Consider the following 26,181-nt stretch of genomic DNA (forward strand, 5'->3'; position numbering starts at 1 on the left):
TTTTATCAGAATCCCTGCAGCACTGCACAGGAACTGCACTGCAACCGTCTGCAGAGGCAAAGAGATAAAAAATAAAATATGCACATATTTTGCATTTTTCAGCACCCTCTACCATTAAGATCTGATTCCTGCCTCTCCATCCACTTCTTCTTGGAGTCCCTTTGTTCAGGATGTTATCTGGAAAAGTTCTTTGCCTCAACAGGGTATCTGCAGGTTTAAGGGAGCCAAATTTAAGACTTTTTAAGACCTTTTTTTAAGGCCACTTTGACCAAATTTAAGCTATTTTTAAAATTAAATTTAAGCTATAATTTCCAGCTATTGCCTGGAACCGGTGCTAACCACGTCGTGAACGTGGGATTAGCCATCCAGTTACCATTAAACTTGCACTTCCCCATGGCGCAAGCTCCCACTAGCTTAACCAGCTAATGTGCTCATCTAAAAACAGCCCCCTTTCACAACCACCTGAATGTGTACGGTTCCGCTTACGCCAACATCGTACACAAAAAATGCTGAACACCAACTAGAAATTCACAAACATTTTTAAAGAAATAAAATAATCTTGTTTATTGGATCTTTGGTCATTTAAGACCTTTGGAAACTGGATTTAAGGATTATTTGTCATTTTTAAGGATTTTCAAGGCCTTAAATTTGGAAAAGCAAATTTAAGACTTTTTAAGGACCCGCGGATACCCTGCTCAAACGTTTCCTCTTTTAAAAAGCTGAACGTCTTTCAGATGTGTGGCATGGATGTTTCCTGCACTTTTTGTGGCCTTTGCTCAGTTGATCCCAGAGCAGAATAACTTTGATCAAACAACTAGAGATTCACCAAGAAGTGAAAAATGAAAGCAGGGAAACTTTCCAGCAGCTCCAGTTACAACTTCGATTTTATTCAACTGTACCAGTTACTTAAAAGCAGTTCACACACCTCCAGAGGTGGAATCAAGTCAGTATCCCACCTCTGGACCCTACACCTCTGGTCTAACAGAGGTAGTCACAGAGCTGTGTAGGCGAGTGTGCAGTGGGAGACAGGATGTCTAGTGATTTTATTAGAGACCCATGAGAAAGAAATTCTGGATTCAAACAAAGTTTTTATTCTATTGCAATAAGAAGCATACAGAGCAATGCTAAGATCTATAGTAACAAAGACGACGTTATTCTAAGTGACACGACAACAGTCAGTAAATGACCCCAAACCACTACTACACATTTAAAGGTGAATACATGTAAAACAGTCTTCACACACAAAGTGGTAAAGTTCTAAACTAATTATAATGGAAAAAAGGAAATGTAGTTAAAGATATTTAGAAAATAATAAACTAAATTGCTTCAACAGGAAATCAAAGAGGCTTTGTGAGAACATTTAGATGAAAAATTTCAGCACCAGATCTACAGTATACAGTTAAAACCTATAAGGTACTACATGTTTATCACCAAGTATTACTTTTTCTCGTTTCATAATCTATGGAAAACACAGAATTTTCCATCAGCTAAAACATAAATCTCAATGTGAAACAGTGAATGAAGTTATCCTAATTATTAATCTAATATGTATTTGCCTACATCTAAAGAAGACCATAACCTTCAGTTAGAAAACTGAGTCTTACACTAGGTCATGTTATTATCTAAACTAAACATTCAACACCAACTCAACCCCAGATGGGACGTAGATGATACCTTTAAGAGCACAAAACATTTGTCACCTCTATTTTTACATAGTCAATTTTCAAAGCATGAGACCACACACAGTTATAAAAAGTATACCTGTGGTGCTGTGTGTAATGTGCAGCAACTCAACAAATACTACACACTTTCACTAACGGATATTTGCCGCTCAAATGGCAAACCTCACAAGATAAAAAGAGCCTTCAATGAAAAGAAACGCGACAGTGCATGATCATGTGGTGCACGTCTGTCACCTCGCTTTGACTGGCTAGATCTTACATTAACGGGCAGCATGTTTGTCCACAAAAATCAGAGTAATTTAGGGTCAGAATGATCCTCCAGAGCAGACCAGAGTACTCATTACACACCACATAATGTAGGATGATCTAAAACGGTCTGCAGAGCCGTAGCTTGTAATTGTGCACATCCTTAAAAATGTTAAGAGCTGGTCAACAATCGACAAGATTATCCTGCGATGTGAAACGGGAATAAACAGACCGCATCTTTCTGCTTCGCTGGGTTTGGGACTCACTTCCTTAGGTCTGTCTAAAACAGTGCCCTTTGAAGTCCTTACTGACCCCTGTCAACGAGTAGACCAACACCCTCGGTCAGAATCATACCATTTAATCCTCACATACCCTTGGAACACCTCCGTGTTAGGTCTGGGCGATATGGCCTAAAATATCACGACTTATTGAGGATTTCACCTCGATAACGATAAATGGGTGATAAATAAGGTATGCGCAGAAACAAAAGTTATCCACTACATGGGGCTGTTGCATGTATTAGTTGTGTCACGTTTTTATGTGACTCAAGGTGGTACAGCTTCTTAAAGGGGCATGAACATCGCCAACCTCCACACATCTTGTCATTTTTTTGTTATCAAACATGGGAAAAATTATCACAATAAGAGTCAGAAATTTCGATTACGAGAAATTTTCGATTTATTGCCCAGCCCTTCTCCATGTCATTGAAACGTCTCCACAGGGGGACAGGTGACACCAGGCTGTTGGCCAGTAACCTTAAAGCAGCTATCTCGCATAAAGCGGGACAATGGATCATCCAAACTAAGGCCAATCCAGGCTAAACTCCACTGGCTAAACAAATAAAGAGATGTGTACATGTATTAACGCAACTCAAGGTAGAAACCACTGGAAAAAGACAAGTACGTCTACACCACACAAACTATTAAGTGGCAAAGAATACATGCTGCGATTAGTGCTGCCACGATTAGTTGATACGTTATGAAGTTGACAAACAAAATAGTCAACTATAGATTTATTAGTCATTTATTCTATGAGCTATTTTTTTCTCTCTCTCTCTTGCTGCGGCACCTTCAGCGGCTGCTTTCTGCCTTACTGCTCAAGGCACATGTGTAGAAGTAGCCATCTGGGTCAGCCTTTGATCAGAATCACCGGAGAAAGAAGACATCATGGCGAGTGGGCAACATAGCTCAAAGGTTTGGGAGCATTTTACAAATACAAAAGAGAAGCACGTACAGTGCAAAATGTGCAAAGTGAAACTCTGCTTTCTCTGCAGCACAACGGCGATTCACAAGCACCTTAAATGGTGGAGAATGAAGAGTCACCTCTGTAACCCTATTAATTCTAGCTGCCAACATCAACAGTTACTTGTTTTCTTAGGTGTAGCAACAATAGTAGTGATGGTGATTGTGTTACAAGAACACGTTTGCATGTCACATATTTGCTCTGTTACAAACGCTAATGATTTATTTTATCCTGCTAAGTTAGTGTTAAAAAAAATAAGCACTCCTCTTCAATGGACGAGTTTGTTATAATGCCAAAAATGAATATTTTAGCTAGATACATTGTGAGCAGATCATTTTTGTGTAAAATTTATTCTTGGTTTTAGGTGCCTACCTCCATTTAACTGTGTACCATTTGTATTAGCAGGTTACAAAGTTAATTAAAAGTTATTTGATAAACTATCATCTTGTTTTTATTATTAGATGGCACATAACTGATAACACTTCAAACTAGAAGCAAATTATGTGTATTAGAGCATCCTGGTGCAGTTAGCTACACTTTTATACATGACACGATTTGTTGACTAATCTTCAACAAAATTGGCGATTAGTCGACTATTAAAATAGTTGTTTTTGGCAGCCCTAGCCACGATAAATGCTGCTAAATTCCAAAGGGGAAACCTAAGGACAGCAGCTCAGGCTGCACAACATCATTGAGTAATGATGAAAGACACAAACAATTATATGCCACCTTTTGTTAGACAAGGGGATTTTGTGAAAAATTTACAATTTGGGGGCCACAATATGTGGCTTGAGGGACAGAAAGAAGTGGCTCTGATCTAGGGTAAAGAAAAGACGCCAAAGGAACGAGACTGTAAAACTACATAGCCACCTTTGGGTACTCTTCAAGTTCAAGAAGTTCCTTTTGTCCTGTGTGGACTCTCATGTGTCTGTTTAAACTTGGTCTATGACTAAATCTTTGTTCACATAGCTCACAGGAAAAAGGCTTCTGTCCTGTGTGAACACCCATGTGACGATTTAAACTTGTCTTTTGGCTAAAATTTTGTCCACAGAGCTCACAAGCAAAAGGCTTCTGTCCTGTGTGGATTATCATGTGTCTGCTTAAACTTGTTTTATGACTAAATTTCTGTTCACAAATGTTACAGGTAAAAGGCTTCTGTCCTGTGTGGACACTCATGTGACTGTTTAAATATGTCTTCTGACTAAATCTTTGTCCACAAATCTCACAGGGAAAAGGCTTCTGTCCTGTGTGGACACTCATGTGACTGTTTAAATAAGTCTTATTACTAAGTTTTTGTCCACAGATATCGCATTCAAAAGGTTTCTCTCCTGTGTGGACTGTGATATGACGGTTTAAACTAGTTTTTTGGCTAAATCTTTGTCCACAAAACTCACACTCAAAAGGCTTCTGTCCGGTGTGAACTCTAATGTGTCTGTTTACACTTGTTTTATGACTAAATGTTAGTCCACAGAACTCACAAGCAAAGGGCTTCTGTCCTGTGTGGACCCTCAAATGACTCTTTAAATTTGTGTTATGACTAAATCTTAGTTCGCAGAACTCACAAGAAAAAGGCTTCTGTCCTGTGTGGACCCTCATGTGACTCTTTAAATTTGTCTTGTGATTAAATACTTTTCCACACTCGTCACAACTAAATGATTTTAGTTGTGTCTGAACTTTCTTGCATGAGTCTACATGCTGCTCAACGCCAACACACTTCTCATAAACCAAATACTCTGAAGACCATTCGGCTGAATGACCTGTCACTCTCGTATGTTTCTGGAGAGACCACTCGTGGAGAAATTTTTTACCACACTCAGGGCAGCTAAAGAATTTGTTGACAGCCTTAACATCTGATGCAGAAGACCTGCTCTCATTCCCGTCATTGTTTTCATCTCCAGTTTCAGGCCCAGGACCTAACAGCTCGGTGTCTAGATTCACATCATCCTCTTCAGCTCCACTACCTTCAGTCTCAGAATCAGTGGTTTGTTGATGATGGTTCACATCTGGGTTATGGCTATTTTCTGCTCCTCTGCCAGGTTCTGCTGTCATCTGGACAGCTGAGCTACTGCTTGGAACATCTTTGTCTTCTATTTGCTGCTCATGAAGCTGTGAGAACAGAGGTTTCTCTTCATCATATTCACTCTTTATACAAACTGTGGTGTAGGGAAATCTGGCAGGATCAGTCTCCTCATCCTTCAATTGGATCTGCTCTCCCTCCAAACTGGTCCTGACTTCCTCCTGTTCTTCCTTTATGTGGAGGTGATCTGGGTCCTGTAGATCAACACTGGCACTCTGTTCTTCAGGAGGTTCTTCTTTAATCAGCACCATTTTTAGAAGATCTGTAGGGACACACAGAAATACATGATGTGAATTATTGTCCGCTACAACTTTATATTCACACCTACAACAGTTGTATTATTGGTTTATGTTGGTGAGATCAGAACTGACCTAGAAAACAGGGCAAACCTTAATTCAGTTACTTTTTAATTCGAGTTTAAAATTTAAAGATTTTAAAACATGAGGGCCTGATAGAATTAATCCAATTGTTCTAACATGTTGGCAGTCTGAAATATTGATTTTAAGTATTTATTTCTCACGGAGTTCCACAAAAAAAAAATAAAAAAGATCAAAACTTCTAATTTGAGACTCGAGCTATAGTTCCTGACTGTGGAATTATCAATGTACTACAGGATTCATGTTGTAAATCTCCTACTACACTGTAAAACTGAATAGTTGACATGACTTGTATTAGATAAGTTACCAATACAAATTTGGACTAAGTTTTGAGATTTAAATTATTAGATTATGAATTAAATGTAACAGACCAAGAAGTGTACATGTTACCATTTTTCTGAGGGACTTTTACACGGTGTAAGTTACAATTAACAAATTTGAACATAACTGAACTTGATAATGTGCAAGTTGCACAGGGTTCAAATTCACCTGCTGTAAAAAAGTACTTTGCACAGTAAAATGCAATACATTGTATTAGTTAACATTTGCTTTTTTTTTCTCTTTTTTTTTACCGTGTCCTGTCTGGCTGTGAAGCAAACAGAATTGATGTCTGAATGCTGGTAACAAGCCTTACAGATTTACGCTCAGGTGGAGCATCAAAGTGTCTACTTTTAATGTCACGCCTGATACTTAAAACTTTATTGTTATTGTTTTTGAATGCTTGTAATTCTGACCAGACACGCAGTCAGAGGTGAAAGAGAAAAGAAAAGACAAAAGGTGGGGAGAGAGGGGGGAAGGGGGTGGGGGTGGGGGGTCCACAAAAAAAAACAATAATGAACAAGAGTCTGCATCTAGACCTGCAGAAAGAGACAAGGAAAAAAAGCAACAAACAAGATCAAGTTATCACTGCGTCAACTTGATGAAGAAATATATAATCAACATTGTTTAACTGAACAGTCACACGATAATAAATCACAGTGCATTAAGTGCCCACCGTAGTCTTAAGACATGTGTTGAACGTGCCCAAGCCCATACTTTTGAGAGCACCATGTGAGCACCTGTGTGTGTACACGCGCTTGCTTATGTAAGGTTTCTCTATAGGAGCGTCCAATAGAGAGTGTGAGGGACAACAGATCTGCCCCCCAAAGACGCGTAGGAGACAGGGGAGCTCCAAGTCCCCGAGATCCAGGCGCTGCCCTAGAACACAGGAACCCCAAGGAGACTGCAACCAGAAAGGCCCCCGCCCCCCTCGAGGGGCACAGAGGATCGCCCCAGGGGGCCACAACCAGCAGCCGGCAGAATCCCGGGAGATATCAGTGGCAAGCTCACAGGCCCGCCCGCAGCCTCCCACCCCCTAGCCGGCTGAGCCTGGAACCCAGGGGCGACCACCACCGCCGGGGACCCAGCAGAGCCCAGGGACCCAGGGACCCAGACCCCACCAGGCAGCCACCGGGATTGATCAGGCAGACGCCAAAAATCTTAAACCCCCTGACCCGGGAGCCACGAACACCCAGGCAGACCAAGGCACCACACCCCACACCAGGTGTGGCAGGGGGAGGGGAGACGAAGATCTATATCATCAAAAGAAGTCCCAGGAGAGGGGAGGAGTCAAAGGCCCCACCTGACAAACAGTCATACACATGCTCACACATGCACATACAACCAAAGACTTAAAAAAAATGCACGCCGGACACCCACTCATGCTCCCCATACACACCCTATTCACTCTGGTCCCGGTACTGCTGCACATGGGGTACAACCATCACCGGTTACCAGAGTTGGACCCTTTCTGCTGGGGTGCTGATGAGCAGGCTCCCCCGCCCAACGCTGAGCACAGCAACCCACCACCCCAGACCCCAACCAAACGGCCAGATCTCCCTCCTAGCCTCCAGCCCCAGGAAGCCAAGCAACAACAGAGGTGTGCTAAGACCCCTAGTCTCCCTCCACCTGCTCCAATATAGTGTTGTGTGTTGATGAGGTGTATTCCATGGCTGTGGTGAGCGGGCAGTGTGGGCATTGTCTGGCCTATGCCAGCTGATGCCACCGCACCACCCCACTTGCAGCCACAGCCCTCGGTGCCTAAGTGCAGTTTAAAATTGGAAGTGGGCACCGGCACTCGGGAGGAGGCTGAGAAAGTCCCCCGCCAAGTGCCGTTGAATGTGCTCACTCCCAAGGCCCTAAGTGTGTGTTTGCGTGGAATGTCGTTGGTGGAAGTGTATAAGGTGCAAATAAAATTGGGGGGCAGGCTGCCACAGGAATGCAGAAATGGGGTCTATACCAACACTCCCTGACTTGTCCACCCCCCAAGGTCCTATGTGCATGTTTGTGTGATGATGTGAGGGAGCAGGAGGAGAGAAATTTGCGGGGATGGGGAGGAATGGCTAGTTGGGCTTAGCCCTCCAGGGAACCAGCTCCCCCACTGGCCCCAATAGGCACCTCTGTTGTCAAACTGCCCCCCAGTGCATGGAGACCCCAGCCCATCCTGCCAGGGCCCAAAGCAGCAGCATTACAGAGTCTCACGGAGTCCGAAGGCACCAACCCAGCCCCACCCCAGCAGAATATCTATGCCCATCCCTGCATTTGCACAACTTCCAGAATATATAAGACATAGGACATCCAGGTAAGGTAGGGTCCTCCCCCTCCTGGACCTCCCCCTCCCCTGTGATGGGACAGCAGAGGAGCCAAGGTCTACCCGAGGCCCCTGAACCCGGGTCAGGCACTGCTGCATGTTCCTGCCTTCTTCCCGGCAGCATATATGTCAGGACCCGACCCCCAAGGCCCCGCCCAGACCCCCACACGGGGCCAGCCACCCCAACACCCCGAGGCCCCACCCAGGGGCAATGCAGCTGCCAGGCAGTGACCCATGGCCGCCGCCAAGACCTCCAAGGGGCCCCACTCACAACCACTACAACAAGTAGTCCACCCCCTGAGGCAACCCAAGCACCTCCAGAGGGGGGCAACACCCCCCCCACCCCCCCACCCCCCGTGAACTCACCCTCAGGGAACATCCGGATACTCCAAACTCAGGACCCCCCCCAGTTTTTGTGTTCATCCGTTTAGCCTTATTCCAGCCCTTTTCCGCTGCGCTCTTTGTTTATTAGACATCGTTTTATTAGTTAGAAATTCCTTTTGTTATTGATTCCCAGTCTTGGATGACCTTTTTGTTTCCTTTTCAGCCCAGAGCTTAATTTGAGTTAATAAATTTCCTTCTAAGAGTTTTAAACTCAGTTTGTTTCATTCCAGTACAAAATCTTCTTTACTCCCTCAAACACCATCGTGCTCCTAGCGAAGCCACGGGACGTAAAAGCGATGCATATGACAATCAGAACCACGTGAACCAAAGATGTTTCAATCGGGACATCGTCCAGGTTTCCCAGTAAACAAAGAGAGGGGGTGGTTGGGATATGACATTTCAGAGACTTTGACAGGTCTTCACATACTCTACCCCAAAATTCCTAGACAGGACCACATTGCATGCATGTAATTGTCAGGAATGTTGTTTGTGCAGTGTGTACAGATGTCAGACGACAACCCCCATCTTGAACATCCGATGACCTGTATAGTGTACTCTGTGTAGAATTTTGTACTGAATTAATTGTAAATTGGAGTGTCTGATCATTTTAAAAGTTTTTAAACAAGTTTGGGACCAGAAGTTCTGGTCAAAGCTGACTGATAGATCCACCTCCCATTTTTCAATAGGGATTGCCATTCTATCGTCTATTTTGGACAGTGTCTTATAAACTTTAGACAGTAGTTTGGGGGGTTTGAGATTATAGAAGTCTAATACCCTTGGTGGTGTTTGTAATTCTATTTTATTGAGCTTAAATTTTTGTTTGACTACAGATTTAATTTGGTGGTATTCTAAAAAGCTATTCTTATAGCTATTCTTCTTCCAAATTGGGAGACTATTCTATTAAATGGGATGAAGTCTAATCCTTCATATATGTGTTCCAGGTATAGGATTCCTTTATTTTTCCAGTCCGGAAGGTTCATCATTTTATTATTTTGCAAAATATCAGGATTATTCCAGATAGGTGTGCGTCTGCATGGTACTAGTGAAGACTCTGTCATTTTAGGATACTCCCACCATGCTGTCAGAGAGATGCTGATACTAATACTTTTGAAGCCTTCATGTTTTCTTATGCTTGAGCTAATAAATGGTAAGTCTGAAAGCTCTATCGTATTGCAAAGTGTCTGTTCTATGTCTAACCAAGACTCATCTAGTGGGTTATCTTGCAACTATCGTGGTATATATTGCAGCCTGTTGGCTAAGAAATAATAATAAAAGTTGGGTAAATCCAGTCCTCCTCTGTCTTTGGTCTTCTGAAGCATTTTTAAGCTAATTCGTGGAGGTTTATCCTGCCAAAGGAATTTGGTAATTGAGGAGTCCAGAGATCTAAACCAGTCAGCTGGTGGTTTGTTTGGGATCATTGAAAATAAGTAATTTATTCTGGGTAATTGTAGCAACCCTCCCCATGAGTGATATCGGTAAGGATTTCCATCTTGCAAGATCATCTTCCACTTTCTTTAAAAGTGGGATGTAGTTTAGCAGGGGTGGACATTAACTTCAAAACCAACCGGCCAGCCGGGCCGGTAACTCTGAATATTTACCGGCCCTGCCAAGAATCTACCGGCCCCGCTGGTCAGCTGCCAAAATGAGTCAAAATAACAACTGAACCGTTTTAAATGTAATAAACCTTTATTTTGTACACATTCACAAACATAATAACGTATTCAAGTTTGAATTTGTTTGTTCCCTCAACAAAACACGATTTTGGCATCGCATACTTCCGGCATACAACTCAGTACATCACCAACTCCGCTTTGCTGTATTCGAGCCATTGACTGTGTTCGAGATGAGCTAGTTCTGCGCAGATTAGACCAGCGGTGATCGGCGAGCGGTGCATGCCGGTTAGATTTGTGCCGGAATTGACGCCGACTTGCTCTGACGTCATGCATACGTAGGCAACGATAACCTCGTGAGATCAAGGCGGCCGCAGATTTTGGAGCCAAGCCGCTGCAGTTGCTCTCCACTGGCTGCAAAACCTAGGGGATGACGGGAAACACCTGGCTCTCACCTGATCTAAGATCTGATTGGTTCATATTTTGATCCAAACATCCGGTGGTAGAACATGAAATGTTAGTTGGTCACATGTATTCTGTAAATCATGTAACGTTGATGATGACAACAATATAGGCCATAGAGAAATGTGTTTTGTTTTCTTTTGTCACGTTTCCTATGAGCACACTAAACCTACAGCTGCTAACCTTTACTTATTATTACAGTCATGTTTTCATATACAATATATGACATCCACAAGCACGTGAGGATGTGTTTCAGCTGCTAACAGGCACCAGAATTAAAATTGAAAATTGAACAAGTGTGAACGCTAACGCAATATCTTCATCAATAGTCACCCCCGAGCTACACATACAGGGAAGTCCAAGAGATTCAACTGGCAGAAACAACTGTTTCACACCATAGTCTCTCTCCTCTCCTCTCCTCTCCTCTCCTCTCCTCTCCTCTCCTCTCCTCTCCTCTCCTCTCCTCTCCTCACACACACACACACACACACACACACACACACACACACACACACACACACACACACACACACACACACACACACACACACACACACACACACACACACACACACACACACACACACACACACACACACACACACACACACGTAGAGGAAAAGAGCTGAGGAAATTGAGGACACCAGGTAGTTAAAAGAAAAACCACAGCGGAGCCGAGGCGCGCCTCGAATGGGGCGCGTCTGATCTGAACTGAGGAGCGGCCGGACTTCGTGAGCGATTCGCTTCGGGCGCTTCCGCTGCCGGTGTGTCCCCGGCGAAACGCCGGCTTTCAGCCACTCCCCCTGCTGCTTCCGTCTGCTCTCGTCTGTTTTCCAGGCGAGGCGCTGCTCAACTCGAACACGGCCATTCTCTGCGCCTCCCATCTTCTTTAAACCGCCAAGAATCATTTTACCTACGCACACGCGTCTCTACTTCATACCGTTTCGAACTGTCTCGCTTCTCTTCACCAGTTTTAAAGCGTTTTGCCGGAGATTTCATCAAGAAATCCCATCCCTGTGGTGGTGCGATCTTCCTGCGTGCTTGTGTGTTTCTAGCGTGGTTCCACTTCCGTCTTTAATAGTGAACTTATAGTTCACGTGACTATAACTAATCGTGCAGTACGTGCACGGATCGTACAAGTGCAGTAGGTGGCTAGAGGCGCGCAGGTTCACGCGCGCGAAACGAAAACTGCGGCTTCCTACAGGGCGGGGCCATAGGCGAAAGCCGGTGTGTAAATGACAAATAAAGCTTGGGCGCCACCCGGGCGGTAAGTCGTCAAGTATTTACCGCCCGACGAGAAAATTTAGCGCCATTGGCGCTCGGGCGCTTTAACGGTCCACCCCTGATTAGTTTGGTTAGATCTGCTAACTTGGGAGAGACATTAATTCCCAGGTATGTGATATTCCATGACTCCAATTGTGTATTAAGTAAATTGACAGAAGAGAAATTAATTGGAAGAACTGTGGATTTTAACCAGTTTATAGAGTAATCTGAAACTTTTGAAAAAGAGTTCATCATTTCTATTAAATGAGAAAGAGATGACAGTAAAACATCATCTGCATAAAGACTGATCTTTTGTTCTATTTTCTTACACTTTATCCCTTTAATACCTGTTGTTTGCCTAATTGCTGCTGCTAGTGGTTCAATAAAGATAGCAAACAGTGAGGGGGAGAGTGGGCATCCCTGCCTGGTCCCCCTCTGAAGACAGAAGCTAGCTGATATTTGGTCGTTTGTCCTGACACGTGCAGTTGGCGAACTGTATAATGTTTGTAGCATGTTTATGAAGAAGTTCCCAAACCCAAACTTATGTAAAGTTGCAAATAAGAACTTCCAGTTAACTCTATCAAAAGCCTTTTCTGCATCTAGAGATAATATACTAGTTTCTATGTTTCTACTGTAAGAGAAATCTATCAAATTAAGTAATCTACGCGAGTTAGTGGATGACTGTCTACCCTTGATGAAACCAGTTTGGTTAGAGTGTATTATGAAAGGGGTTACCTTTTCTAATCTTTTGGCCAGGGCTTTACAAATTATTTTGAGATCAACATTAATAAGAGGGCGATAGCTGGTAAGAAATGCAGGGTCTTTGCCTGGTTTTAACAAGAGACTAATATTGGCTGAGTTCATATTTGGCTGTAATCTGCCACTCTCTTCGATTTCCCTCACCATTCTGAAAAATATTGGAGCCAGAATGATCCAGAATTCTTTGTAGAACTCTGCTGGAAACCTGTCTGGACCTGGAGCTTTCCTATTAGTCATGGATTTAAGGGCTTCCTGGAGCTCCGCTGATGTTAGTGGCGAGTCCAGGACTGTAACTTGGCTGTCTGATAATTTAGGAAGTGTTATCCTATCAAGGTACTCATTGATCTCGTTATCTGATGGTTTATCTGTGGTGAGTACAAAGTTTTGTAAAAGTCTCTGAAAGTGTTGTTTATGCTTTGAGGGTCATAAACTATATTCCCGGTTGAGTCTTTAACAGCAGATATGGTAGTTTTCTCTTTATTAATTTTTAACTGGCTAGCCAAAAATTTACCTGAATTATAACTATGATCAAAGTTTTCTATTCGTAGTCTTTGTGCTAAACATTGTCTTTTGTCAATAATTCCATGAAGTTCTAATTTAGCTTTACGTAATTTGCTCATTAACTCTTCTTCTGTGGATGCCTCTAAAGACTTAAAAAAAAGTTTGCATTTGCTAGCTAACAATTGCATTAGTTAGCGAGCAGGCAAATATAAAAGTGTTAAGTTTTTTAAAACATGGGTACAGGAGCAATATGTATGGATTCTACAGGGAAATATTTACAAAACAGTCTAATGTCTCAATCATGTTGGAAGGGAGATTATATTGAAACTGGTTTCAACAGAAAAATGAGGTGTTCAACAATTTTACCAAAATTATATCTTTCTTGTCTTTAAAATCAGTTTTAAATTCATTAAAAGTTTTAAATTGATATCACAACTTGACAAAAGATGATAGTTTTTCCTCATTCACTGCCATTCCTAGTTTCTCGGATCAAAGGTCAACCTGGAAGAGACATGACTTAAGCATTCTATTATATAAATGTGTGAATTGTATTGTATAAGTGTGTGGGCAATGGTGGCACAGGGGTTAAGTGCTCGCCCCGTAATCAGAAGGTTGCAGGTTCGAGCCCTGTTCAGTCTGTCGCTGTCGTTGTGTACTTGGGCAAGACACTTAACCCACCTTGCCTGCTGGTGGTGGTCGGAGGGACGGGTGGTGCCAGTGCTCGGCAGCCTCGCCTCTGTCAGTGCACCCCAGGGCAGCTGTGGCTACATCGTAGCTCATCCCCACCAGTGTGTGAATGTGTGTGAATGTGTGTGAATGGGTGAATGACTGATTGCGGTGTAAAGTGCATTGGGGGGCTCCAGGACTCTAGAAGGTGCTATATCAAATACAGGCCAAATATGGGCCATTTAGTCTGTTAAAAGGTCAACTTTACTCGTGTTTTTAATACATTTCCATTGGTCTCCAGTGGTCTTGACCAACAGCAACGCAACTTTACTTCTTTGCTCTGCAATGTTGATGTTTTGTCTTTACAAATAACACAAACCTGAAGAAGTTCTGCCATGTTGTGGAGTTACTACTTACTTAACAGTTAGCTTCTAGTAGTTGAGACATTCTCTGCACTTTCCTGTACGAGGCTTTCACATCTGGGTCAGCCCGGCATAGCCCTTGTAGTTTATTAGTGCAAACAATTGGTTAATCTGAGCGTTTACTGTGCTCAGCTGACCGTTTTTTTGTGTTTTGGATCAGCTAGTCATGTGAAACTGACCCAACACATGCTACTGACTGGCTGGCTGGCCGATGCTTTTTGAGGGAACCTTGAATTGGAGGGCAGAATCAGCTGGCCTGACCTGCCAGACTGCTACTCTGTTTAATGATAAATGACCCACATTTGTATAGCGCCTCCAAGAGTAAGGACTCCAAAGCGCTTTACACTACAGTTTATCATTCACCCATTCACACACTGATGGTGATGAGCTACAATGTAGCCACAGCTGCCCTGGGGCGCACTGACAGAGGCGAGGCTGCCGAGCACAGGACCACCACCAGCAGGCAAGGTGAGTTAAGTGTCTTGCCCAAGGACACAACAGCAGAATTCTCTGTCCGGAGCCAAGATCAAACGTGCAACCTTCCGATTACTGGACAACCCTCTCAACCTGTTGAGCTACTGCTGCCCCAGCAGTAGCACCAGACCCTCTCTCTGCACAGAGAAAGGGTCTGGGAACTCTCCTATTCAAATAGCCCCACCCCCTGAGGATTCTAACCGAGCCAATCAGCACTGAGTAGCTTACGTCACACACCATAACACTGAGTTTGTCGAACATGGCAACTGAAATTTTACTTTTTGTTTTGAAATCCCTTCATGGCCTGGCCCCATTTTAAATCTCTGAGCTGCTGTCCGCTTACGTCCCTGCCAGAACCATGAGGTCCAGCTCTCAAGCTCTTTTAACAGTTCCAAAAACCCGCCACAAGACTCGCTGCGACAGCTTTCTCTGTGGTTGGGCCCAAACTGTGGAACAAGCTGCCACTCAACATCAGGACCACACAGAATCTAGAGCATTTTAAATCCTTTCTTAAGACACATTTTTTTTATTTGGCTTTTACTGCAGGTTGACTTGAGCATTAATAGTTGTTAAAAGTTTTTATTATAGATTGTGACTGTTGTGTGCTCATCTTATTTTAGGTTTTTATTGTTGATCTGTTGTACCTTGATTTGTTTTACCTTGTACAGCGCTTTGGGTGCAGCTTTGCTGCTGTAAATGCGCTCTATAAATAAAATTGACCTTGAACTGAAGCACAGTTTGCTGAGGCTCTTCCCTTTGTTCTAAATGACTTGGACACGTCTTTAAAACAACAAGAAGAAGCGCAAACATCTTTCTTCTAATGAAAGATGTTTGTGCTGTCGCCAGATGCCATTTTTGACTACAGCTTAAAAAACTACAGCGTTGCGGACGTCACACACAGCGACGCTCAGTTTCTCATAAACAACAACGACAGCGACGGAGTTCGCTGCGGCTCTTTCCTCATTTCTAAATTACTTGAATGTCTTTAAAACCACAACAAGTAGATGTGCTAAAAGCCTTTCTTCTAAAAAAATGAAATGTTTGCACTGTTTTGAGATGCCTTTTTTTTTTACTACAGCTAAAAAAAACTAAAGCGTTGCACGGTACAATCGGCTTTTCCATCTTTTTTCTGATTGGATATTTTTGAGCTGGCTAGTCCCGCCCCTCAAGTGCCTTTCTGCCTGTGAGTTACCAGACTCTTTCTCTGTGCAGAATTAAACAGAGGACGAGTCTGGCAGGCCAGGCTAAGAATAAAGCTTGGTTTATGCTTGACGCATTCACTTTCCGCTTGGTGATGCGGCTCGCGGATGGAACGCGCTTCACAACTCGCAGCGTTTATGGTTTGTGCGGCTCGTCTCTGCGGTGAGCCAATATTCTCCCAAACTGAACGGGGCAGCATGGAGCTCTACGGCATGCATCCAACACTACACCATAGTAGAAGTAGAAATGACTGTTTACAACATGACATTTCAGCATTTTTAACAGCGTTCTCGTCTTTTCCGACAGTGCGAGCTATTTCTCTCCAAGAATTATTAACAACATGTTGATCACGGTGATCTCTGAGAGCTGAATCATACAAATGTCTGTATTTACAAACCTCTGCCATACTAGTTCTTGCCGGTCCGCCATGTTTTTCCGCGTCCGTCTGTCCGTGTGGTTAGAAATTTTCCGAGGTGCGCGTTGCGGAAATTCTGGGCCATGCGGAGATGCGGTGGAGGGGCGTGGTTGTTAAAATGACGCAACTTTTCCGTGCGGACCTCGCGGACGCGTCAAGCATAAACCAACCTTAAGCCACCAGTGGCTTCCCGCATTATCAGTCTGGATGCAGTGGAGTAAACATCTTTGACTGCAGCTCGGACCTCAGACATGAAAACTGATCAAGGGTGAAGAAGGTGGGAGAGTTGGTCTGGGGGTCTCCCACAGAAACATTTTAGTGAGCAGATGTTATTTGCCACATTCTAGTGCTTTTAACAGGTTTTTTGATTATATTTAAATGATTGTTTTTAAATTAACAACTTATTTTGTTTGGACCCAAAGGAAATGTGACAAAGAACGAATCAGGCCCAGCTGCTGAAAACACTAAAACCAGAAAGAATCCTAAACTTCTAAGGCGTTTATTTTATATTTGTGATAATATAAACAACAACACCAGCAGGAGGCAGTGGGCTGGATCAGGGTTTAATGAAAGCTATTTCCCCTTCACTAACCAGCTAACTGACCCTTCCTTTGGGGACATTTTGACTTTTATCATCTCCTTCTATCCATCGTGTCTCTGAGAAGAAACAAGCAAACAAGAAGAAAACATCCAACTCAAAGGTAGACTAAAGTTTTCTCCCAGTTTTAAAGTTGAATTTAACATAAACCCAGGTCACCCTGGTTCATGAAACAATACATTTCTACAGGCTGACAGCTAAACTATATTATAATTTCTCTTTGACTGTTCTGAGTTCCTCCCAGTCCCCCCGCCCCCACCAGCAGTAGCGCAGTGGAGCCAAACCAAACCCAAAGACTGAAACCAAAATGACCCGAGGGCTTTAAGCCCAAAACCGGATCGCCAGGGACATCATAGTCTACATTTTAGCGTTTGTTTACAACCATGGATCTCTCTGCTGTCCTAGCGCGACTCATCGTGTTCAAATTACATTAATCGACCCAAGTCTGATCCAACCCATCTGTACTCCGTTCAGGCTCGGATCGTACAAGCAGGAAGGAGCCATCATCTGTAGGTCTTATTTGCAGCGAACATGTTTTTACCGGGTAAGATTAACGTTCAGTTATTTCACAAGGAAGACAGGGACAGGGATAAATGTGATGTGCTTATACTAGTTATTGATAATCCTGATTGATGGGTATTTCACCACGGATGATGCGCGGCGTCCACTGTAGAATAAAGCGAGATAATTATTAACAATATTAAAGCTCTGATGTATGATTATGTGTGTTAAAATTGCGTTATTTATTTATTTATATGAGCGTCGCCAATCAGAGATCTTCTCATTCCGGTGTGAGAGCAGCAGCTGAACCTGGTAATACTACCAGCAACAGAAGCTAGTAGGGATCTGGACTTTTTAAAAATCAGCTTTGGTGTAAAGTGAAACGCTGCTTACAACATAAAGTTATAAATCCAGCGGGGTGAATTTAGGCAAAGTCAGTAACATGTTTACATCGGTGAACAGCTGCAGAGAGAACGTAAGCTAACGTTGGTAAGCCCCGGCTAAAAAGGGTACTTCTTCTGATAACTGAACTGGGCATGAACTAGTTGAAGGCATGCTGGAGGAGTTTTGTTTTTGTTTTGATCGCAAAAACAATTTCAGGCTCTACTTTCCCCTTTGTTTAGTAATTGTGTAGCTTACTGTTTACATGCTTTTACCATCCAGCATGGTGGACCCACGTGATTAGGTGACTCGGAGCAAAGGGTCAATTCTTCAAAGTCCCCCAATTGGGGGACTTTACAGCCTAAAGGGTTGAGTTGGGGGGTGGAAAGGTCTGGTGGGCCGGATGTGGCACGCAGGCTGCCATTGAGTTCCATTGCCATAAAGGAATGTGTTAAATGAATTGTAGCAGAAGGAAGATGGAGTTGATTTCTGCTTACAGGAGCCAACGTTTTTGGTTTCTTGTGTTGGTGCACACTGAAGTAGGTCTGCAGAGCCACAGGCCATCTAATGAGGCATACTGGTTTAATAATGTGGAGGTATTTATTGTTTTCTCTCTCTCTCTCTCTCTCACTCTCACTCACTCACACACACACACACCTGGATCCATGCTGTCCAGATCCATATGGGGAAGTACACAAGACGGATCCGTCACAGCTGATCGATGACCCTTAGGTGTATTTATCCAGCTGCAACAGAAACAAAGAAAGAGATCTGATTAAGATGCTACTTCTGAAGAACGCGAGTGTTTAAAGATCCTATGGTTTGGCTCTAATCAGCCACGGAGACGAGATAACCGGTGCTTTCCGTCCTGCTTCGGAGTCGAATGGATCAGAGACCGAGCAGCGATCCTGCATTATGACCAAATAAAACGACCAAGTCTGATAAATCTGTTCACAAAAAGAACGCGTTTCTCAATGGAACAGCAGCAGATCCAGAAGTCTGTAAAAGGTTTTCTGACCTTGTTTTGGAGCTCCGATTTTCTCTGGTTCTGGGAGAACTGGGACCACGTTGTTGAGAAGCAGAACACTGTTTCCAAAGCTTGGTGAGGATTTTTCCACAGCAGCAGTTAGACGCTTTTTCTAATACTCTCCCAGAGACTGACCTAAAGAAATGTTTACTCCAGAGCCTCAAAGATAGTCACATCACACCAAAACAACAAGCTAGCTTAGCTAAAAGCTTCCGATTTCTTCTTCTTCTATAAGCATGCTGGACGCCTCTAAAAGGCGTGTCGCTGCCTTAGCTGCTTCAGCACAACACACGCCTAGATGGAGAGTAACAACCTGTCAGCCACACCTGTGTTGATAACGCAACAAATCACCTGATAGATCATACCTAGGCCCGTCGGGCCAGCTTCCGTTTCCTCTTCTTCTGTTTAAGCTTTTCAGGCGCATTACTGCCACCTACTGGACAGGGCTGGAGGCTGGAAACGGCACGAACTACAAAAACATGTATCCCAAGGGTTCTAATCCAGGTCCTGAAGGGCTAGTCTCAAGTCTGTTTTAGTTGTTTCCCTGCTTCAGCACACCTGTGATTAACAGGCTTCTGCGGAGCCTGATTAACATGTGATTTAACCACTGAATCAAGTGCACTGGAGGGAGGAACAACAAAAACATGCTGGACCCTTCTGGACCGGTGTCATTACCAGATCTGCTCGGGCTGCCAGATCCATAGACTCAAAACTGAGGGTCATCAAATGCACAAGAACAGATTTGGCCTTCTGAACTGGACAGATAACACGGGTGTCCATGTGAGACACCTAAGGAACCAAGAGGACATAGAAGTTGTTGTGCAGGTGCACAACTGTCAAGGAGAAGTGTGATTATTCAATTCAATTCAATTCAAGTTTATTTATATAGCGCCAAATCACGACAAGAGTCGTCTCAAGGCACTTCACATAATAAACATTCCAATTCACAGTTCATTCAGTCAATCAGAAATAATGTTTCCTATATAAGGAACCCAGCAAATTGCATCAAGTCACTGACCAGTGTCAGTGACTATACAGCAATCCTCATACTAAGCAAGCATGCAGTGACAGTGGAGAGGAAAACTCCCTTTTAACAGGAAGAAACCTCCAGAGAATCCTGGCTCAGTATAAGCAGCCATCCACCACGACTCACTGGGGATCGAGAAGACAGAGCAGGCAGACAAAGACACAGACACACACAGACACACACACACACACACACACACACACACACACACACACACACACACACACACACACACACACACACGCACACGCACACGCACACACACACACACACACACACACACAGACAGACAAGTAATGTGTCTATAGTTATATTGTGATGTCTTAGTAAATATTGTATTTGGTGAAAGATAAACTTTATTGTATTTATCCTAGTGGATATATAATTAAACGGATAAACTAGTATTAGCACATCAAAAGTCAAAAACAAAAAGTTATTATCAGGAGAGAGAGAATGTATTAGTGGTTAGCAGCAGTGTGCTAGTCGATGGCCCCCTCCATGAGGCCACCACAGCTCAGCAGAACGTCAGTGTAGATTCTTCTGGGGAGAAAAACACTTACAGAGAAAATAAAGTTAACAGCTGAAATTGCACAAAATAGTACAGTTAAAGAGCAGACTGTAGAATAAAGCAGTAGAGTGTGAAAAGTCGTCAGTGTGTCCTCCAGCAGTCTAAGCCTATAGCAGCATAACTACAGAGTTAACTCTGGATAATCTATCCTATTTAGATGTAGGCATGTTGGAGGCAGGGCAAGGGAGAGCCGTCTTTACCGACTGTACACTCCACCTCCCTGGACTCCCCCACTTGTCCAGATTTAGGCTAACATCAGATTTTAACTATAGGCCCTATCAAATAAAAATGTTTTAAGCCTATTCTTAAAAGTAGACAAAGTGTCTGCCTCACGGACTAAGGCTGGGAGCTGGTTCCACAGGAGAGGAGCCTGATAACTAAAAGATCTGCCTCCCATCCTAAGTTTAGATATTCTTGGAACCACCAGTAGACCTGCAGTCTGAGAGTGAAGTGCTCGATTAGGAACATATGGAACAATCAGATTACTGATGTATGATGGAGCTTGATTATTAAGAGCTTTATATGTGAGCAGAAGGATCTTAAAATCTATTCTGAATTTAACAGGTAGCCAATGTAGGGAAGCTAAGACAGGAGAGATATGATCTCTCTTTTTAATTCTCATCAGAACTCTAGCTGCAGCATTTTGGTCAAGCTGAAGACTTTTAACTACATTCTGTGGACTTCCTGAGAGTAATGAATTACAGTAATCCAGTCTTGATGTAATAAATGCATGAACTAGTTTTTCAGCATCACTCCTGGAAAGTATGCTTCTAATCTTAGCAATATTCCGAAGGTGGAAAAAGGAAATCCGACAAACTTGTGAAACCTGGGATTTGAATGACATGTCCTGGTCAAAGATAACACCAAGGTTCCTTGCTTTGTTCTCAGAGATTAATGTAATGCCATTCAGGTCAGGCGATTGGCTAAGCAATTTCCTTTTCTGGATTTCTGGTCCAAAGATGAGAACTTCCGTCTTGTCTTGATTTAAAAGCAAGAAGTTAAGAGTCACCCAATTTTTTATGTCCTCAAGACAAGCAACAATGAAGATTTTTTTAACGTTGTCTCAAAGGCTCCCAGGCGATCCAACATGCTGCTGCTAAACTTCTGAAGAGACATAAAATTTTTTACATTTGAACATTTTTCTCCTTAGTGACAACTTTAGTTCCAGGACTCAGCCAGCAGGTGGCAGCATCTGATCACAACAGGCTGTCAAATGTCACAAAGGGTCCGACATAGAACTAAATGAATCTAGATTGCCTTTTAGAACACATTTATAAATCTGTGTTTTAATGTTAATGTATTAGAATGTTTCAGTCACAAATAAAAGTATTTTACCTGGACAGAGAACAAGTGTCTACTGTCTCAAGAAGTGTCTCTTTGTAGAAACTGGATTTTTCCCTCCTGAAACCCTAATCCCTCTGTTTCTGCTGGACTTCCTGTCAGCTTTTTTCTACCACTGACCCCCGTGCTGTTAGAAAGACAAAAAACATCTGATGGATGATAAAATGCTGTCTCGTTAGTTTTATATCTAAGGCTGCCTTCCACAACCACCGCTAATCACTGCAGCAGAAAATTCCACAAAATAAAAGAAAGTTGTTTGCTCTGTACCAAAGGAAAGGTGTGTAAGCTAATATCAGCTCCCTTTAGCATGAAGATCCAATTCCTGGTGCTCCATCTTCCACTACTTGGAGTCACCTTATTCAAGATGTCTGAAAGAGCTCTTTGCCTCAGAAATGCTTCCTCTCTGAAAAGCGATCAGTTTAGCTCTAGTAAGTCTTCCTTTGAAAATCTAAAGTGACGTGGATGTCTCCTAATCCTTTTGGCCTTTGCTCAGACATCATCCAAGATCCCAGAGCAGCGAAGAAAAACTTTAATTCATCAAACAGCTTGAATCTCACCAATATGTGAAGAAACTAAAGTAGTGAACCTTCCCAAAATCTTAAATTGTCCCAGTTACCTATAAACTGTCCGCACACCTCCAAGCTACCCTAGAAATCTAGTCCAACTGTAGAAGCAGCAAAGATTTAGGTTGGGTTGTGACTCTATTGAAGCCTAGTAGGTCTACCACTGGCCCTAAAGTTTCTGTGTCATGCCAATCTCAGTACTCTATGTTTGATGGGCAGGCTTTGCGCCAGAGCTGCGACTGAGGAAAAACTACAAAGATGGCGCCAGCTCAGAAAACACTTGAAACAGCTTTGATATCAACTTTGGACTACTTAAACTTGGGCGTTTGAGACATGAGCAGTACTTACTCATTTTGAATAAGGATGGATTTGCTTCTTCTGTATGGCGGACTGCCCTGTTGACAGATTTCCGTAGCGATGAATAAGTTATATTGTTCATTGCTCTGACTGGTCCTCCAAATGTGTGTGGAGCCAGTTTGAAAGACAACCTTAGCAGTGCTGTAGGTGGACTTGGCCACAATATTTAATGACACCAAGTTGGAGGTCTGATTAAATATTTTTTTCCAATTTCTATTTAAATATTGCGTCAAATACACTGTATGTTTCCTAATTGTCCATTCAGTTAAGTAAATTCACAATTTTCTTTTGTGAAAATCTACTGGCTCTTTCAGGTTTCAAGATTTGAAACTTGACATTTGAGGCATTTAAAATGTGTAAAAGTTATAAATAGTATAGGTTTGAAGTTATTTCTGTAAATGAGGTTCTGACCAGATAGATGAGCTAACAGCTAGTTCAAGTAAGGACACTGTCCCCTCAAAACAATTCGAATGTCAACAAAATCACTGTGGTTCATGTTTACACTATTTAACTAGCCTTTATATAAACGAGTTATGTGGTTATTAACATACAAGTATTTAATGCTTTTCCGCAGAATTAGCTGTGAAGCTAGCAAGTTATTTTTTTCTGCTGGAAAAGCTTTCAATAGTGATATTTGATAAATAGTTAATTGTTCATCTTTTTTATTTAATTTTTTTTTTGCGTTTTTCTGAAAGCAGATTTGAGTTTTGCTTTGACTTTTCTTTTTCTCTAGAATCAGCTAGCTGTAGCCCTTCCTATGCATCCTGGATCACTTAAAACATACACAACTAAAATAACAACAACAACCTAAAAACAAACATTTAAAGATATTCCAAGCAACCTGTAACAGCTGACATACCCAAAAAGTCAACAGAACACACTCAAAACACTTGAATCATGCATATAGCAAATTGTGTTGCAAAGAAAATGTAACGCTCAAATATTTACAAAATAAAAGTACTCATAAGAATCATGAGAGATAGAAACAAGACATTCTTTATACAAAGACTATCATGTGTTATTTATCCCATAGGTCGATGAAACAGAAGCACTCTGAACTCCCATTTATTCTCAGGGGTTAGAGACGATCTAAACACACATTTCAATCTCTTCCACTTTCCTAGACACTTTATTTTTTAGTTTAGCTGAATCTAAACAGACCACAGTCAGAAAATGATCATAAACCACCATTACACATTTAAAGGTAAACAACTATAAAAACGGTCTTCACACTCAAATTGTTCTCAAGGAACTGAAAAAGTAAAATAAAAAAAGTCATAAAATACAAATAGAAAACAAAATTCAATACCCTCCAACTAGGAAACCAAAGTAGAGATTTAATGAGAAAATTTAGAAGAACAATTTCAGCATCTGAGTTAAAACCAATAAGGAACAACACATGTTTATCACCTTTTCTCATTTTATAAACTATGGAAAACTGTTTTTTTCTATTGGCTAAAATAAAAAAATCTCAATGTGATGTGAAACTATGAACAAAGTTATACTGATCATTAGTCTAGTAGATCTCTTTCCCTACATCTAAAGACCTCATCCTATTAGAAAGGTGACAGAGTGTTGCAGAGCTGCTACAGTAATTGTTCACATCCTTATGATTGTCAAGAAGGGAGGAAATGGTCAACAATCAGCAAAATTGTCCATTGGTGTGAAGTTTGGGCCTCACTTTGTTAGGTTTGTCTTAAAGAGTGCCCTTTGTAGCCCTGGTGGGACTGGTGGAAAAGCACTCTTGGCCAGAATATGATCCTCAGGTACTGAATAACGCAACATCACTCTACCACTGGCTCTGCAACGTTGATGTTTTACCTCCACAACCAACTCAAATTTGAAGTTCTGCCATGTTGTAAAGTTGCCAATGCTACCGGTGAGCTCCTACTAGCCGGGACGTTCTCTGTGGTTTTCTGGACGCTAAAACAACAACCTCCCTCGTTGTGAATAATGTTAAGCGAGTCCATCCATGAATCTAATTCACAGTGTGGTGTAATCTCTCTGGATTTTCAAATCCTAGCACTACACGGTCTATTTTCTATTAGAAGCTAATGCAGTAGATAGGTGTACGACTATTTTCACATTCAACCTGCACGAAAAACCAGAGTGACTGATTATAATAAGAAGTAATGATTAAAAAATGTTTTTTCAGTGAAACACTCCTTTAAAGCAGAGGCGGTGGGTAAAGGAAAGCCACCAGAGGGACTAGACTGACATCTAGATTGTAAAAAGGACCCCTTTTGTTACTCTTTTACTTAAATACATTCTTTGTGAACCGGTGTGATACTTTAAATGTGTCATTTGACTAAATCTTTGTCCGCAGAGCTCTCAAGCAAATGTTCCTGTCCTGTGTGGACTAACATGTGTGCGTTTAAACTCATTTTATATCTAAATCTTTGTCCACAGATATCACAGGCAATAGGCATCTGCCCTGTGTGGAGTCTCATGTGACGGTTTAAACTCGTCTTTTGGTTAAACCTTTTTCCACAGAGCTCACATGAAAAAGGCTTCTCTCCTGTGTGGACTCTCATGTGTCTAACTAAAGTCGCTCTCTGAATAAATCTTTGTTCACAAAGCTCACAGGGATATGGCTTGTGCCCTCTGTGGAAACTCATGTGAGTGTTAAAATATGTCTTATGGCTAAATCTTTTTTCACAAAGCTCACAGGCAAAAGGCTTGTACCCTGTGTGGAAACTCATGTGACTGTTTAAAAACGCCTTATTGCTGAATCTTTGATCACAGAGATCACAGGCAAACGGCTTCTGTCCTGTGTGGAGAGACATGTGACTTTTTAAATTTCTTATATTGCGAAGTCTTTGTCCACAGACCTTACAGGTAACAGGCTTCTGTCCTGCGTGGACATCCTTGTGTCTGTTGAAAGGTTTCTCATGTCTAAATATTCGTCCACAATCATCACAACTAAATGATTTTTGTTGTTTAGTTGAGTCTGACAGTTTAATGTCTTCATCATCTCCACTAACTTCAGTTTGTGAAGAATCAGAGGTCTGTTGATGATGGTTCAGATCTGAGTTCCTGCTAGTTTCTGCTGTCATCTTGTTAGCAGAGCTGCTGGTTGCAACATCTCTGTCTTCTATTTACTGCTGATGAAGGTGTGAGAACAGAGGTTTTTCTTCATCATCCTCGCTCTTTATAGAAGCTGTTGTGAAGGGTAACCTGGTGGCATCAGTCTCCTCCTCCTTCAATTGGAGCTGCTCTCCCTGCAGACTGGTCTCGAGTTCCTCCCGTTCTTCCTTTATGTGGAGGTGATCTGGGTCCTGCAGGTCCACACTGGCACTCTGCTCTTCAGGAGGTTCTTCTTTAACCAGCACCATCTGTTAAACATCTATATGAAGCACATAAACACATTTTGTGAATTACTAACCACTGTAACTTTATATTCTATTTC

General features: G+C 42.4%; 2 protein-coding genes across 2 annotated transcripts; both read right to left on the bottom strand.

Annotated features, from left to right (window-relative positions):
- Positions 1-1,068: 1,068 nt before the first annotated feature.
- Positions 1,069-19,340, bottom strand: LOC107374592 (gastrula zinc finger protein XlCGF57.1). Its single transcript, XM_015942751.3, has 4 exons — positions 19,282-19,340; positions 18,908-19,051; positions 18,547-18,635; positions 1,069-5,509 (listed from the first exon to the last, which is right to left on the bottom strand). The coding sequence occupies exons 1-4, from the start codon at positions 19,338-19,340 to the stop codon at positions 4,029-4,031; spliced, it is 1,773 nt and encodes a 590-aa protein (XP_015798237.3). The 3' UTR covers positions 1,069-4,028.
- Positions 19,341-25,072: 5,732 nt separating this feature from the next.
- On the bottom strand, positions 25,073-25,828 carry LOC139062261 (gastrula zinc finger protein XlCGF8.2DB-like). The gene has a single exon (XM_070543130.1). The coding sequence runs from the start codon at positions 25,826-25,828 to the stop codon at positions 25,073-25,075; it is 756 nt and encodes a 251-aa protein (XP_070399231.1).
- Positions 25,829-26,181: the final 353 nt, after the last annotated feature.

Source organism: Nothobranchius furzeri, chromosome 12, assembly GCF_043380555.1.
Source record: "Nothobranchius furzeri strain GRZ-AD chromosome 12, NfurGRZ-RIMD1, whole genome shotgun sequence".
Classification (NCBI taxonomy): Eukaryota; Metazoa; Chordata; class Actinopteri; order Cyprinodontiformes; family Nothobranchiidae; genus Nothobranchius; species Nothobranchius furzeri.